At 37.4% G+C, this 18,127-nt stretch overlaps 1 protein-coding gene across 1 annotated transcript in view; it reads right to left on the reverse strand.

The window, feature by feature from the left end:
• The window catches only part of FBN2 (fibrillin 2), a 251,941-nt gene that overhangs the window by 119,874 nt on the left and 113,940 nt on the right, over positions 1-18,127 (reverse strand). Inside the window, exon 8 of the mRNA XM_047730648.1 lies at positions 9,264-9,389. Coding sequence (XP_047586604.1) covers positions 9,264-9,389 — 126 coding nt within the window. The remainder of the gene's footprint in view (positions 1-9,263; positions 9,390-18,127) is intronic.

Here is an 18,127-nt window from a genome sequence, read left to right on the forward strand (position 1 = left end):
GTTACTACAAAGTAGGCTGAATGTATTTCTCTCTTAAAGTCTTCTGCAAGGAGGAGGTTGTACCACAAAGTCTGAGAGAAAAATAAAAGACAAAAGTCAGAAAACAAAAGAAGAGAAGAATAAAACCACAGCCTTGAATCAGAAGATTTAGGTCTCCCATCAAAATCTTACCATCTGACTTTGCAACAATACTTAATTCCTCTTCCTCACGGAACAGGGTTAGTGGCAAAGTTAAATAAAACAGTATTTGTTCTGTTTCCAAACAGAATGGTGGGTTAGCTATCGTGAATGTCCCTCCCAACTGAAACATCCTGCATAAAATATGAAAAAATATTTAAAAAAACACATCAGCAGGCTGGCATGAAAGAAAGGGAAAAACAGAGTCACAATGACGTGAAAACAGGAATCTTAAGAGGTAAGTACACAGCTAGGTTTCAGCCTTAGAGCTTCTGCAAAGCTCTAGAGACTTTGAATTTCAGCCCTGATATAGTTCCATAGGGTCTACAGCATAAAAGAAAAACCCCATATTCTCTCTTCCGGCTCAAAACTTCATAGGAAACCCCATAAACCTGGGGCTCCAAAGAACCACACCCTTGGTACAAAACTATAATGTATAGGTGGGCAGCTAAGATTGAGGGGAGGTAAAAACACATCTCTCGCAAGAATCTCTAACCACAGGCTCTTCCTCAAAGAGATAGCTTTGATGTCTCAATTCATAGTAGGTTTGTGGTCTGAAAAACTTCAAAGGAAGACTAGACTACATCAAGGTCTGCAGGCAGGGATACTGGATACCAAGCAACTGGCAAAAGCCAAAACAGGACAAAAGAGGACTTAATATTATGCAGGTCTCAAAGAATTCCCACAGTCAAGTCCCAAGAACAGGAGTAGCTAACAAGAAAATAAATAGCTAAATAAATGAGTGAATAAATAACACATAAAGAAACAAGGCTCCATTAAAAAGTGGCTGAATAAACATCAGATATCAGATACAGAATGGTCAGACTGATTCTGACAATTTGTGATTATTTGTAATGACAATTCATTTAATATTAATTATAACTAGATTATATTTAATATGCTTAAGGCAATGAAAATCTAAAAATGTGAACAGGTAAAAAGAGTTCATAAGCCATGAAAGAGGGACTTAAAAAAATTCAGTGAAAGTTCTATAAATGAAAACTATCACAAATAAAATAAAATGTTTAGTAATATATCATGCAGTATACTGCACATAAATGAAAAGAGAATTAGTGAGCTCCAAAATGTATCTGAATAGTTTATCTTCAGTGTAGTTCAGAGAGATGAAGAGATGGAAAATATTTTTTAAAAGAAGGTTAAGAAATGTGGTGGTGAGCATGAGAAGGTAACATACATCTTGTAAGCATACTAGAAAGAAGTAATAAGCAGACTAGGGGAGAGGCAATATTCAACAGATAACTAGCTTAGAACTTTCTAACCATGCTGCGAGACAATCCCAGATCTAGGAAGTCCAATAAATCTAAAGAAGGAAAAATAGAAAGAAATCCACAGCTCGCCACATCACTGTGCAACTGCAGACCAATAAAGAAAAAGTGAGGAAGTTAAAAATAGCTGGAAAGAGAGGCAAATCACCTGCTAAGGAATATTTAAACCAATCACTGGTTTTTTAGTAACACTAATGGATGCTAAAACCCAACTGGAATATTTTATCTTCTGTATACTATGATAAAATAGCTGTCAGCCTGAAATTCTGTAACCCAAGAGACCATCTTTCCAAAGGGAAAATTAAGGCGATTCTCAGGAACATACACAAAAAAGAAATTATTTTTTCTACCAAAAAATTCTTGCTGAAGGGAATTTTAGAAAAGGTTCTCTTTCTCTTTCTTTTCTTCTTCTTCTTCTTTTTTTTTTTTAAAGTCGGTTCCATGCAGGGTACAGAGCCCAACACAGAGCTTGAACTCATAACCCTGAGATTAAGACCTGACTTGAGATGAAGAGTGGATGTCTAACTGACTGAGCCACCCAGATGCCCCCTAGAAAAGGTTCTTCAGGCAAAAGCAAAACTATTCCAAAACAGAAGGTCTGAAATACATAAGGGAATAATGAGGAAAAATAGTTAGATATATGAATAAATATAAACAAGCACTAAAATATTACGCAGTAATAATAATGATTAATTTGTTGCAAATACAGAATGGCAATTGGATAGAATTTTTAAAAGCTAGAAGGGGGAGATCAAAGTGTGACCATTCTAATATTCTTTTACTGTTTAGATGTGGGTAAAATAAAGATTAATTTTAGACTTTAAGCTACACATGCATCTTAAAATACTAGAATGAACACTAAATCCACAGAATTATATAATTTCTGAACTTTTAACTTTTAACTAAAAAAAGTTAAATGGAATGTGGGGAAGGAAGGAAAAACCAATAAATAAAAAAGAGCAAGAATGGAAAAAAGTAACAAAAAAATAGGAAGCACAAAGAAGGTAACTGAAATGCGAACATATTGGTTACGATAACAAATACAAATGTATTTAAATCTCAATTTAAGAGACAAAGATTGGGACGCCTGGGTGGCTCAGATGGTTAAGCAACTGCCTTCGGCTCAGGTCATGATCCCGGAGTCCTGGGATCGAGTCCCACATCGGGCTCCCAGCTATATGGGGAGTCTGCTTCTCCCTCTGACCTCACCTCTCATGCTCTCTGTCTCTCAAATAAATAAATTAAAAAATAAATAAATAAAATACAAATTAATTTAAATGTATTACTAAATACTCAGTTGCTTTTCCATTATGTCATTTCCTAAAGATACTGAATTATAATTCAGTGTAGTTCTAAAAAGCATCTTTTTAGATCAAAGAGCAATCTTCAAGTTCAATAAATATAAATAACCAGCGTTCTATACAGTTTGGAAATCTCTGATCAGTCCTAAGATATGTATAGGAGGAAACCATGTCATTTGTGATAGGGTGGAAGGGGAGGAAGAGCAGATTAGAAAATAAATCATAACTTTTTAAAATAAATTCTATTAGTTTCTTCTAATAACATTAGGGAGGTGGGTAATCTACTTCTAATCCCGTGTGTCAAAAACATGCTAGGATAAGCTACAGATCAATCTGATGCATCCTTGTTAAGATGTCCCCCAAAACACATCTCAATGCAAAACAGGGGCTCTTTCCTTTGCACAGCAGAAATTAAATCGTCCTTAGAAATCTCTGTTTTAGGGGGGCCTGGGTGGCTCAGTGGGTTAAGCCGCTGCCTTCGGCTCAGGTCATGATCTCGGAGTCCTGGGATCGAGCCCCGCATCGGGCTCTCTCCTCAGCAGGGAGCCTGCTTCCTCCTCTCTCTCTGCCTGCCTCTCTGCCTGCTTGTGATCTGTCAAATAAATGAATAAAATCTTTAAAAAAAAAAGAAAAGAAAAGAAAAGAAATCTCTGTTTTAAAAACGAGTCACATGGAAGAATATCTGGAATAAAAAATGGACATAAAAAAGGGGACACCCAAAAGAAGTAAGAACTGTCTAGGCACACCATCCCTTGAAATCGGGAATTACTAGGGGCAAAGGCAGATGAGGCATTTATAACACAACAAGGATAAATCCTTCGGATGCTTGGTGTTATGTTTAACTGCAGCACTGATACACCAGAAGTAATAAAAACAAGTCTACTTTTCTAACAATCTATCACCTTCACTACATTTCTGAACAAGGGTTACATGAAGTCTCATTTAAAGCCATACTGTGGAAGAGGAAGCAATTCATCTCCCCTGATTAAAATATAAATCTATCTTGAAGCAAAATAATGGTACTTTTATCAGAGTGTTTTCATGGCTTGACATTTACTCTAAGCTTGATTTGAGAACTAATGGTTAATTAGACGATGTGATGAAAACCTTGTAAAAGCTGGGGATTGTACCCCGAAATAAACAGATCTCCTGTTGAAGGAGTTTGGCTCATTAAAAATGAAGGATTCAGCCGGAAAACACTGATAAGGTTAGCTCAGGTTAGAACACTAGTGATCCTAGGTGTTAAGTAAATAGCAGCCATTGTTTCAGGCTTCATCCCCTGATCCTGGAGAACTGCACCTGCTTCTTTGATGGTCTGGAGCCTACCTGGGTTCCCCTTGACTAATTCTGCAGATCCTTGTGATTTCTCAAATACTTCCATGTAGGCTTTCATGTTTTCATTACCTAAAACTAACTAGAACTAGGAACAATGAAAGAAGCAGAAGTACTGTGGCTCCTAGGTTTATCGCTTCCTTTAGAATAGTGACAGTTTTCTTCCTTACTATCTAAACTTTTCTTTCTAGGACTTTCCTTCTTAATTAAAACTAGTATCTCCGTTCCACCAGTTGACTTGTATGTGATTCTGAAGTTAAAAGTGAAACACTACTCAGTCTCCTGGTGCATCTCTGTCTCCCTTTCTCCCTTTAGTTAAACATTTTTAGGGGTTCTGGGGTTTTTTGCAAATACGCATGTGCTCATGTGATCAACACCCATGGCCACATAGGGAGCTGCATGACAACAGCATATCCTGGTCATCACTCTAAATCATTGCATGAAGGCCTGTTTCTTTTAAAATACTTTTCCCCCATTGATTTTCGTCTCTGGTCTATATCTTGCTCGAACATCTTGATAGGCTTTCACTGCCCTTGGGATCAATCTGAAACTCCTCAGCATAGAAGTTAAGAACCTTAGCAACCAGAACTTAATCTCAACCATCTTTCTTGTTTTTTCTCCAATGATTCCCTCCCTCAGCTCTCTTTCACAGATATATTCTTCACACCCTCTCCAGAGCCCCCCAGACACTTTCTGTGTCTGCAGTCTTACTCACACCTTTCTTCTTACTCTGCACACCCCTGTTCCCTTCATGCAATTTCTACCTGTGTGCCAAAGTCTACACCCAAACCCACTTCCTCAAGAATTTTTGACTTAGAGAATCCAACGCCTACAAAATGATTTAGCAGTTAATCACCCATGGACTTAAACATTTTCTTTTATTATTTTTTTTCACATTTTTGTTTTCAGGTTTTGTTTTCTTAAGAATATTGCAAGACAATATTGTGCACTGAAACTTTTGTAAGGCTAAAGAAAATGTCCGTGGATGTTGTGGCCATAAGATTTCTACATGCTTATTGCTCTCATTTCTTGAACTTCTTGGCTTTGTTGCTGACTGGTACTTTCAAATCTCTCTGCTTAGGGGTCCTGCTGGATCCATGTTCACAACAGCAGACATATCATCTTGCATACAGAATTTGTTCACTGCTCTTATCAGTTCATTAATTACTCACTGCTGTCTGCTAGTCGCTCTCTCTGCCTACATTACAATGTGGAAATTAGGTATTAATAATGCCAGATATTTCAAAATGACATCAGGGTCATTAAACTGTGCTATTAAAAATGCTTCTAAGAAAAAGATTATTAGCATGTTTCTACTCTTTTTTAGAATGGACATATGTTAATACTCTATGTTGAAAAGAAACTCTGTTCTGGGTATTTAAAAAAAAAACTTGATAAAACATACTAGATAAAATTACCTCAGCATTTGACTTTTATATTTAGTATAAAGTAAAATGCAAAAACTATCCCAGTTTGAAATTAAAATGTCCAGCTAAATTCTTTTGCCATGTGAAATTGTTTTCCTACACACAAAAGAAATAAGGCAGTTTACTGGTGCTTTATAATGTGGTTTATACTCAGGATATTTTTATTAACTAGAATAAGAAATAGGGGCGGCAGGGGTGCCTGGGTGGCTCAGTGGGTTAAAGCCTCTGCCTTCGGCTCAGGTCATGGTCTCAGGGTCCTGGGATCGAGCCCCACATCGGGCAGATATCTCTGCTCGGCGGGGAGCCTGCTTCTACCTTTCTCTCTCTCTGCCTGCCTCTCTGCCTACTTGTGATCTCTGTCAAATAAATATTTAAAAAATCTTAAAAAAAAAAAAAGAAATGGGGGCGGCATTTAGCATATGCCACTCTCAGAAGAGAGCTGCAGATAACATGCAGTTTTATATTCAAGAAAAATTTTTGAGTCCATTCAATTCATTATTGTTAGTATATATGTGGTTATGAAATAAATGGCACAGACATATCCATAACATACATAATTTAATCATAAACAAATGCAGTGTAAGAAAAAGACAGTCTCAGATTTTAAAATATCAAAATCAAAGATCTCTTACACATTAAAATATTAGATTTGTTTTTTCCCATCTATGGAAAACACATACTTATTCCAAATGTAACAGAGTTATTCAAAAAAGTTTTAAGCTGCTTGCTTAAGTTTAATAATGGTTTTATAATTTTGGAGAGCCACTCTTCCCTCCTTAAGGGATCTTTGTTCCTGGGTCAGGATGTTGACCCTGGAATGAACAGGTCCTCTTGCTTAGCACGGGTCTCACTGTGCTTCAGCTCTCTGGAGCTCAAGCAGGCTCTTATCTTGGGGACAGATCACGTCCACTGTATCACATCTAGCAGGATGCCAAATGATGCAAAGCAGTCATTAACCAACACAAAAGTCTCACATTTGACATCATCTCCCTCAACCCTCAGATGGTTTGTCTATTCATTTCTAAAAGATTTACTGAGCCCCAACTTCCATACAAGGCACCATGTAAAGCTACAAGGGAGCACAGTAAGGCCGGAACAAAGGAGCTCACAGTCCAGTCAATAAATAAAGCACAAGTATCTGTATAGTGTACTGAAGTCAGAAATGAAGGAAATGAAAAATATTATGGGGAAGGCTGATTAATTTTGCCCAAGAAGAAAATGTGATATCTAAATGGGGACTTAGAGGATGAGTCAGGTTTTAATGACCACAGAAAGAGGAAATCAAGATGCTTCAGAAGAGCGGATACCGTGGGCCAAGCCACGGTAGTGTGGTTACAGAGAACAGTGAGAGGAATGTGAGTGTGAGGCAGCAAGTCGTTAGCAATGAGTCTTTTTTTTTTTTTTTACATTCATTTTACAGAAGGACAGAGAGCATGAGTGGGGGAGGGGATGCAGAAAGAGAGGGAGAAAGAGAATGTCAAGCAGACTCCATGAAGAGCGCAGAGCCTGATGCAAGGCTCCATCCCAGAACCCTGAGATAATGACCTGAGTTGAAATCATGAGTCAGATGTTTGACTGAGCCACCCAGGCACCCCAGCAATGAGTCTTGACTACAGATTGGTACCAGGTTCTAAAAGGCTTTGAAATGTCCAGGTAAAGAATCAGAACTTTATAGAGGCAGGCAAGAGATAAAGAGAATTTATCATAATTTCATGTAAACCAAATATCTGACAGTGCAGAAAAACAACCTCCATAAATCACTGTGAATCTTGATCTTGATTATCTGAATATAATGAAGAATATGCCTCCTTTCCAATGCAAAAAAAAAAAGTGAACACAAATTTTGTTTGACAAATATTTAGAAATGTAAAAAATCAAATACAAAAAATTAATTTGGAAATATGATATAAAAGATTAACATTTGTGTCAAATTCTTCTAACTAGTTTGCTTCTCTTCTCAGCCCTTACCACCTCCATTCTAATCCATGCTCAAAGGCCTCTGATTACTCCACCTGCCAAATAAAATATATACACCTGATGTGGATGTCTAGAACTTCACAAGAATGACCTCACTTACATCTCCAGCCTCCCTTTTTATTCTAGCCATATTCTAGAACGTAAGTTTCCTGAAACTAGGGTCTATGGCATGAGCCAATGATGTTCAATGGTGACTCCCAAATTGGTATTCCTCCCACAGAGTTGAATCCATGCCTGTTTCAAGCTGATGAATGTGTGTATGTACACAGATTATCCTCCTACATAGTTTTAGAAAATCAAACCAAGTGGAGGTTCGACTAGTTTTCAACCCTCACAGACCTGTCACTTCAAAATTAAATTAAACTAAATGAATTAGACTTACATGTGGTGAGTCAACAGGCACACTGACCCTAAAACCAGTTAATTTTCTCCAATTTCTACACTTAATAGTCCACATAAAATTTTTGACCTAATGTAAGATACAAACTTGATGCATTCATAAAAAACAAACAACTATCATTCAAATCTCATTACTCTAAGATGGGAGAGGGAGGCCAGACATAGATATCCTACCTCTCCAAGCAGACTGTCAGCACAGTACTGGAGAAACCACTCACACTAGAGACCTTGATACCTAGATACAGGGTCTCCACCTGCTTGAAATAGATAAGGAGGCCGTGTAGTGTCAGAGAAACACAGGGGCAGGAGTCCCAGAGATCTGCATTAGAACACCAGCTCCATCTGCTGGAGGTAAGTCACTTAGCTAACCTTTCTGAACCTAGGTTTCTTTGTCTGCAAATCTGAATAATCATACCTATCACACAGAGCTATCAGGAGGATTACATAACATATGGGTCCGGGGCAGGTACATCCTCTTTCTTCTCCTCTTAACAATAATCAAGAATGTTTTGCTACACACTTACTAGAAGAAACTGAGGAACAGAGGGGTCAGTGGGCAAGTCAGAACTTGCCCAAGGCCCCACAGTTCTGAGATATTGAGGTAATACAGATGTGCAGTGCCTTACACATGGCATTGGTTTCAGAAATGGTAATGCTTATTTTTACTACTACTCCCTCTGTTTTTTTCTATTACAGTCACTCTTATTCTTCTACTAGTATTTATGATGACAATATAGTATTCTCAAGGGAGAATCTACACCTCTCACATTCACATTGCATGGTGGCCCTAAGTTTAAGTTTTGCTCAATAATGGATGACCAAGACCATGACTGAGAAATACTGTTTCATCTTTCCAAACAAGGGAAAACATACAAATATATTTGGCTTTACTTTGAATATATTTAAAACACAAATTAAAGGTGTCAGTTTCTTTTTTGTAATCACTCTTTTCACTAGAATAAACAAGCTGTAAGTAAATAAGACCCTGACTACATTCATGATTCATAGCAACAGAAGAAGCTTTAATTACTATATTCTGTCTCCCGAGGCAGATTAAAAAAAAAGTATCTTTCTCTTGCCTTTGTGTCTCTAGCACTGGGCAAGAGCAATGTGTTGAGGAAGTCTTCCTTCATTTCCAAAAAGACACTGACAACATAAAACAAACCCAGATGGCTTTTGAAACTGAAGTCTTTGCAAAGAGCACCTGGTCTATCAAGCCCTCAATAGGGGTGCCATTTATTTTAAACAACTTTTTCAGCCACTTTCCCAATGGTTTTATAATCGTTGCCATCTTCATACACGTTTGGGCTATTCTGTTATTATAAAGAAGCACTGTATTGTGCCTTCAAAAATCCAAGGCTTACCGATGCACCGAGAGCCATCTGTTGAGGTGACGTAGCCACGTGGACAAATGCAAAAATAGCTTCCCACGGTGTTGGAACACTCGCCAGTCTCACATATCCCAGGAATGATGCTGCACTCATCGATGTCTAACCAAGGGAAGGAGGAGAAGATGATTGAGAAAGGCCTCCATTAAACAGCTTGTACAAGGGATTTTTTTTTTAAAGAGTATCAGAGCACTCATGGTTGATTAGGTCAGATCATATAACCCTGAATATACTCTTGTTTCAGGCCCTGAGGATTTCTCACACATATCTATGGGAACTGAGATGAAAGTAAACTCCCATGGCAGTAACACAATGCCAACTAAAGCAAAACTCTATATCCTTTTCTCCCCCAACCCCACAATTGCAATTTAAATTGAAAATAAGTAAGATACCAATGTTTTAGTTTATATTCTCTATCAATTAGGGAATTATCCTACTACAGCCTTAAAACACACACACACACACACACACACACACACACACACACGCATGCGCGCATATAGGGATTACATTTTAAAATGTGGAATAACAGAATACATTTAAAAATTTATAGCTGATTTTCATGCTAATTGTCTGAACCAAGGGGTGGTAGCAAGTAGTTTTTTTTTTTTTTCCTTTTTCTATTTGGCTTCAGGACATGTTTTTGTACTTACATTTGAATATGGGTGTATTTGACATTCTCAGAATTAACTTTAAATCTAAAATAATATAGAAACATGGCAGAGGGCAAACTTGGGAGGCTTTGGGAGGTGTCCAGTTTTCCCACTGTACCTCCCTGAACTTACCCGTTCAGCTCACTCAATGCTTGGACTAGTCTATCCCCTTGCACGTTCATGAAAGGTCTGCTTTTTTTTAAACTTTAGTGAAAGCAGAAAACTGGTCCATTTATATAAGTATTAGTGTATTTTTCCTCTTGTTCAATAAGCAGAGAGAGGTGGAAAGTCAAACAAAACTACAATTAAGTACACTGGGACCTAAATACTAATACATTTAAGAGGAAATGAGCAATTGTGAGGGAAATCCAGCCACAGATGCCTAGGAGTTGGCCGTCTAAGGCACAGAGCTAGTAAAGACCACTGAATACAGAGAAGGATTTAAAAGTCATAAACATAATGATTACAGAAAAGCAACCTTAGCTTTTAGTTTCTTTTGAGTTTTTAGTTGCATATTTATTTTTTAATGTATCAAAAAAAAAACAGGGAAAAATCATATTCTTGTAAATATAAGGAAAGAAATTTTAAACCCCACAATTTAAAAAATAGTTGGCAACGCCTTTCTTGAATTCCTCCATTGATCTAATCATTCTTTTTTTCCCATTGATTCTGACAAGTTACTCTTGCCTACAAGCTGTGTCATGAAGTAACTACAAGCCTGTGTGTCTTCTTGGAATGTTCTCATATAAAAAAGTTACCAGACTCAGACATTCCCTGAAATAATATCTTCATTTGAGGCATAGCAGTTAGCCACTGAAGGCACACGGGTACAAATCAAAATTGACCAATTCCCTAAGAGAGATCAGAATTCTAACATGAATTGACTACATGAGAAGCAAGTACATAATGTGGTGCAGTTACGATCAGATTTAATTCAACAAAACAAAACCATGTGTGCAAAATTAGGACCTACTGCATCTTGTGCTGCTATCTTAGGGCCGTGCATCTTAATGAAATGGAATGTGAATTCAGAATAGAAAGGAAACTAGAAGGCTATGCTTTAATCACCCAACACACTGATCAGTCACTTGAGGATAAGGAAGACTATACAAGAGACGAGCACACAGTGCAGCAAGCATTGCAGAGGTAAGACAGCCCTTCTGATCCTCTATGGTCATAGTAACAGTCCAGGCACTTATGGAGCCCAGGGCTGATCTAAATTCTTAAAAATTAGAACCCTTACGTCCTTCATTTAAGCATTAACTCTTATTTCCAAGCATTTCTTTTTATAATAAAGAACTTCATGCTCTACTTCCAAATACTATCCCTGACAATGAAGAGTAGAAAACTGAAAGAGGTTTGACATTTTTCTTTTTCAAGGAAAAGAAAAACCTGGAACAGAGAAGAACACATGGAGTGATGTTAAACTTGTGGTTTTTGCGTTAAATATTTTCGTGCACAAAAACTCCATGTTTCACAACTCTTAGAATTAAGTAGGAACCTTAGAAGGTTAGCGTCCAAATAATTGTATGAAAAAGGCTCCTTCTAAAGAATTAAGAAATCCTCTATGGACACTAGGAATGTATTTCATTTTTCAGTAGCCACCCACCTAAATTTTAAAAATTCATTGCTTTTCTATTTAAACTGACCAAAACACCCTGCATGTCAATGCAGTCATGCCCAATGTTTACCAATTTAAATCTAGCATTAATACTTATGGTAAGAAGGATGTGTGCCTTCAGCTCTTTTATAATATTAGTTCTTCAAGATCAAATGTCACAATCAGATTTGAAAGCAGTATCTTTGCAAATGTAGAGAGTACACTTGCTTGGTAAGATACACAGGGAGTGTGTCTAAAGATAAGCCTATTCACTGAAAAAGGCAAAGTCTTAATACAAGGAGTTGGTTTCATTCATCCTCAGCATATCTAATGTGCCTCCAACAACCTTCTCTTGAGCTTTTTTAAAAAAAGTTTATTTATCGGATCAGAAAAAGACAATTATCATATGATGATCTCTCTGATATGAAGAATTTGAGAGGCAGGGTGGGAGGTTGTGGGGGTAGGGAGGGAAAAAAATGGAACAAGACAGGACTGGGGAGGGAGACAAACCATGAGACTCTTAATCTCAGAAACAAACTGAGGGTTGCTGGGGATTTGGGGGAGTAGGAATAGGGTGGCTGGGTTATGGACATTGGGGAGGGTATGTGCTGTGAATTGTGTAAGTCTGATGATTCAGAGACATGTGCCCCTGAAGCAAATAATATATTGTATGTAAATTTTTTTTAAAGTTTATTTATGGGGTTGGGGAGAGGGAGAGCTCCCATGTGGCTCAGTTCTTAAGCACTGGACTCTTAGTTTTGTCTCAGGTCATGACCTCAGGGTCATGAAATTGAGCCCAGCATTGTGTTCCATGCTCAGCACAGAGTCTGCTTGAGGTTCTCTTCCCCACCCCATCGCTTCCCCCACCTGAAGTTGTATGCTCTTTCTCTCTCTCTAAAATAAAAATTAAAATCTTTAAAACTTTATCAGTTTGGTGGCTTTGGTCAGCAAATACCAGAAAAGTTGGTCTAAAGGGTCATAAACCAAAAAATTAATAGCTTGCATATCTCAAGTCCATATGGCATGGACATCAGGGTTGGTTTAAGTCAATGTCTTTTGGTCATTTTCTCTGAGATTTGCTCAACTATGCACTCTGTGCTTTGATTTCATCCTTAGGCTATCTTCCCTGATGGGAGCAAAACTGTAGCAGTTTTCTAGGCTTGACCTTTGACCCCAGGACACCTAGTAGAAGAGAGGGTGTCTCTTCCTGGGGCTCTCTTTTAGGAGGGAGGAAACTTTTCCCCAAGGGCACCCAGCAAACCTTCCCTGTTGTCCTAATGTTCTGAGCTATATTCCTCTAGCCAGGAGAATATGCTGGTTGGCAAAGGCCTGGAATCCTGAACCAATTACTGTAGCCAGTGGAATGCACTTAGACTAATAAAGAACAACAAAAACTAAAGCAAAAAACAGCATGGATAAGTACATCTGAATAGAGAGCACAGCTGAAGCATGGAACGTGTACCAGAATGGATAGGAAGCTGATGGAAAATGAGCTTAGTTAGTTAGCCATAGGCTGAATCCTGGAGAGTCCTCCCAAGGACTTTGGCTTTTATTCTGAGGTGATTTATAGTGTCTATGAAGGAGGTTAAACAAGAGCATTCATTAGAAAATCAATATTTTAGAAAGACAATTCTTGTGTGTAATATGGACAGCTAATGATTAATGATTAACTAGAGATTAATGATGAGAGTATGGAACAAGCTTTATGATGAGGAAGAGAACATATTTTCGTGAGATTTGAGGAAGGAGAAATCAACAGGACTTTGCTACAGATTTAAATCAGACTTCTAGCTTGATTAACAAGGGAGATTAATGGTAGTTCTATTAACAGAGAACAGGACATGGAAAGAAGACATTTTAAGGTCAAGCTGGGTTTTGGACTTTCTGAACTTCAGATTTTTGAGAGAAATGGGCAGCAATTCCAACTGCATAGCTACAAATTTGAAACTCAATAAAGACGTAAGGGGTAAAAATGTACACTTGTGATTTATCACCAACTCAGTGGGTTGTGTTTGAAGTTGTAGCAATAAATAAGATGTGCAAAGGAGGTATGTAATGAAGAGAGCTGAATTTAAGGAGGGACATTCTGAGAACCTCCACATTCTAAGAGAAAGTCAAGGGAAGAAAAGCCACTAGAGCAAACTGGGGAGGAAAAATTAGGGAGAGATGAGGAAGAACATGATGAACGAAGGCCAGCATGCACACTGTCAAAAAGGGGGCTATTGAGTGTGCCACGGAAGAGTAAAGAAAGAGAAGGGCTGGAAAGTGGTTGGTAATTTGAAGAAGTTGAGACAGGTTTTTTTTTTTTTTTTTTTTTTTTAGGAATATTAGATCTAAGCAAAACCATCTGACAGATTTGACTGCCAAACCACAGAACCTCATATTTGTCAACCAACATTTACAACATTTACTGTAAATCTTACTCTAAGCAGAATATAATGAATAATTTGGTAAGTAGTGCTAAGTGTGATCTCAGATATCACTGAATTCTAAGAACATGGCCCTAGAGATTCTGTCAATTCCAATATGAATGTATACTATAAAGCAGTCCATGTAATAATTACGTTACAGAGAACTTAGAACAAATTAAACAAGAAAGTCTGCTTTTAAAGAAGTCTTCATATTTTCTTCCCCTCAGTGTCAAGGAACTGTATGTATGTGGTCTATTCTGTATAACTTTTTCGGTATAGGAAAATATATATTTCCATTTTACACTGGACTTCTATTAATTAATATGCTATTTAAATTTTTTTTTTAAAGATTTTTTTTTTTTTTTTTTTTTTGTCAGAGAGATAGAGTACAGGCAGGCAGAGTGGCAGGTAGAGTCAGAGGGAGAAGCAGGCTCCCCGCGGAGCAAGGAGCCCAATGTGGGACTCGATCCCAGGATGCTGGGATTGTGACCTGAGCCGAAGGCAGCCGCTTAACCGACTGAGCCACCCAGGTGTCCCAGTATGCTATTTAAATTTATGACTAAATTTTAAACAGAATAAACTGCTATCTATTTCAAGCTTTTATAAGGACAACAGGCATTACAGAAATGGTAAAATAAGCTATAATGAAAAAGTAACATTTGCTTTCCTACTTTCAGATTTTGAATGGTGTGTATCAACTGTACTCAGAATTCCATTGTATATTCAAAAGCAGTTTTACTGAAATATTATGTGGTAGTACATTCATCCACTTACAGTGCAAAATTCAATGGTTTTTAGTACATTCACAGAGTTGTGCAACCATTGCTGCAACTTAATTTTAGAATATTTCATCCCCTCAAAAGTATTCCATCCTGTCAGTAGTCACCCTTCCTACCTCCCTTTAAGTTCTAGGGAGTAACTAACTTATATATAACTAAAAGATCTACAACTAATACCAACTAATCTGTCTTTATAGGTTTGCCTGTTTTGGATCTCTCATATAAATGGAATCATAAAATATATGCTGTTTCAGGACTGGCTTCTTTCACTTACTGTAATGTTTCCAAGGTTTATCAATGTTGTGGCATATATCAGTAGTTCATTCCTTTTAATTGCTGAATAATATTCCAGTGTATGGATATATCACATTTTATCTACTCATTCATCAGCTAATGGATATTCAAGTTGTTTCCTTTTTTTTTTTTTTTTTTTTGGCTATTATGGATAAAGCTGCTATGACCATTTGGGTACTAGTTTTATGTGGACATATATTTACATCTCACTTGTGGATAAACCTAGAAGGGAAATTGCTCAGTCATAAGGTAACTCTATGTTTAATTTATTGAGGAACTGCCAAATTGTCTTCCAAAGTACCTGTAGAATTTTAAATTCCCACTAGCAATGGATGAAGATTCCAGTTTCTCCATATCCTTGCCAAGATCCATTATTATCTTTTATTTTGTAATAATGTGAATTGGTATCACACTGTAGTTCTGGTTTGCATTTCCCTTATGACTAAAGATGTTTAGCACATTTTCACGTACTTACTGGTTTTTTTACATTTCTTCTTTGGAGAAATATCTATTTAATTGCTTTGTCCAGCTTTTAACTGAGTTATTTGCCCATTAGTAATTGAGTTTAAGGAGTTCTTTATACATGTCCTACATCCCTTATATACGTCCTTTATATATGTCCTATATATATAATTTGCATATGAATTTCTAATATGAACTTCAGACTGCCAATTTCTGCAAAACAAACAAAAAACAAATCAGAATTGCAACAGGGATTGTGTTGCACCTACAGATCAATTTAGGAAATACTATCATCTTAACAATATTAAGTATTCCCATCTATAAACATGGGATGTTTTCCCTTTTATTTAGAACTTCTTTAATTTCTTTCAAAAAGGTTTTGCAGTTTTAAATGTAAACGTCTTCTGTTTCGTTTGTTAAATGTATTCCTAGCACTTTGTTCTTTTTGAAATGCAACTGATTTTTATATATTGATATTGCATAACATCAACGTGGCTGAACTCCTTTGTTGGATCTAATAATTTTTTGGAGGATACCTTCTCCACTTCAGTGGATATCTTATGCACTTCAGTTGACATCTTCTCCACCAAAGGCATGTCATCTGCACATAGATAATTTTACTTCCTCTTTTCCAATCTGGATACTCCCTAATTTCTTTTCCTACCTAACTGCTCTGTTAGCAAGAAGTATTCATTCTTTTGTCAGGAAGTATGACGTTAACTATAGTTTTTATTATGAAGTATGATGTTAGCTATTATCAGGTTAAGGATGTTTCTTTCTATTCCTAATTTGTTGATCATTTTTATCATGAAAGGGTGTCAGATTTTTCTAATGCACTTTTTGCATCTACTGAAATGACTGTATGGTTTTTATCTTTAACTCAATTATTTGGATGGTGTATTATATTATTTGATTTTTCAGAGGCTGAACCACCACCTTGCATTCCCAGTATCAGAATGATACTGTCCTCAGAGAATATGTATTTTTATAACCATTATAACTCTGATGGCATAATTTTTTTATCATTAGGAAATGTTCCTCTTTACCACGAGTAACATTTTTTATTTAAAATCTATTTTGGGGGCGCCTGGGTGGCTCAGTGGGTTGGGCCGCTGCCTTCGGCTCAGGTCATGATCCCAAGTCCTGGGTTCGAGCCCTGCATCGGGCTCTCTGCTCAGCAGGGAGCCTGCTTCCTCCTCTCTCTCTGCCTGCCTCTCTGCTTACTTGTGATTTCTCTCTGTCAAATAAATAAATAAAATCTTTAATAAAAAAAAATCTATTTTGTCTGATAATAGTTTAGCCATTCTAAACTATTCTAAACATTCCATCTGTGCTTTGCATAATGTATCTTGTTCTCATCTTTTAATCTTCAACCTATCTATATTTTTTTTATTTTAAAGTATGTCTTCCAGAGGCAGTCCATGGAATGGGAGAAGATATTTGCAAATGACATTACAGATAAAGGGCTGATATTCAAGATCTATAAAGAACTTCTCAACACTCAAACAACAAATAACTCAGTCAAAAAACAGGTTGCAGGGGCGCCTGGGTGGCTCAGTGGGTTAAGCCACTGCCTTCGGCTCAGGTCATGATCTCAGGGTCCTGGGATCAAGCCCCGCATCGGGCTCTCTGCTCAGCAGGGAGCCTGCTTCCTCCTCTCTCTCTGCCTGCCTCTCTGCCTACTTGTGATCTCTCTCTGTCAAATAAATAAATAAATAAAAATCTTAAAAAAAACAAAAACAAAAACAGGTTGCAGACATGAATGGACACTTCTCCAAAGAAGACATTAAAATGGCTAACAGACATATGAAAAAATGCTCAACATCACTAGCCATCAGAGAAATACAAATCAAAACCACAATGAGATACCACCTTATACCAATTAGAATGGCAAAAATTAACAAAACAGGAAATAGAATGGCAAAAATTAACAAAACAGGAAACACCAAATGTTGGTGAGGATGTGGAGAAAAGGGAACCCTCTTACCCTGCTGGTGGAAATGCAAGCTGGTACAGCCACTCTGGAAAACAATATGGAGGTTTCTTAAGGTGTTAAGAACAGAGCTACCCTATGAGCCAGAAAATGCACTAATAGGTATCTACCCCAAAGATAGAGTTAGTGAAAAGAAGGGTAACATACACCTTCAATGTTCACAGCAGCAATGTCCACAACAGTCCAAGTGTGGAAGGAGCCGAGATGCCCTTCAACAGATGAATGGATAAAGAAGTTATCCATATATACAACGGAATATTATTTAGCCATCAGAAAGGATAAATACCCACTATTTACATCAACATGGATGGAACTGGAAGGGATTATGTTAAGTGAAATAAGTTAAGGAGAGAAAGACAATTATCATATGGTTTCATTCATATGTGGAACTTAAGCAATAGCTCAGAGGACCATAGGGGAAGGAAGGGAAATCCAAAGGGGGAGAAATCAGACAGGGAGATAAACCATGAGAGAACTATGGACTCCAGGAAACAAACTGAGGGTTTCAGAGAGGAAGGGAATGGGGGATGGGGTAATAGGGTGATGGACATTGAGGGCACGCACTGTGATGAGCACTAGGGGTTATACTTAACTACTGAATCACTGAACAGTCCACCAAAAATTAACGATGCACTATACAGTGGCTAA

The sequence above is a fragment of the Lutra lutra genome, chromosome 5 (assembly GCF_902655055.1).
Source record: "Lutra lutra chromosome 5, mLutLut1.2, whole genome shotgun sequence".
Classification (NCBI taxonomy): Eukaryota; Metazoa; Chordata; class Mammalia; order Carnivora; family Mustelidae; genus Lutra; species Lutra lutra.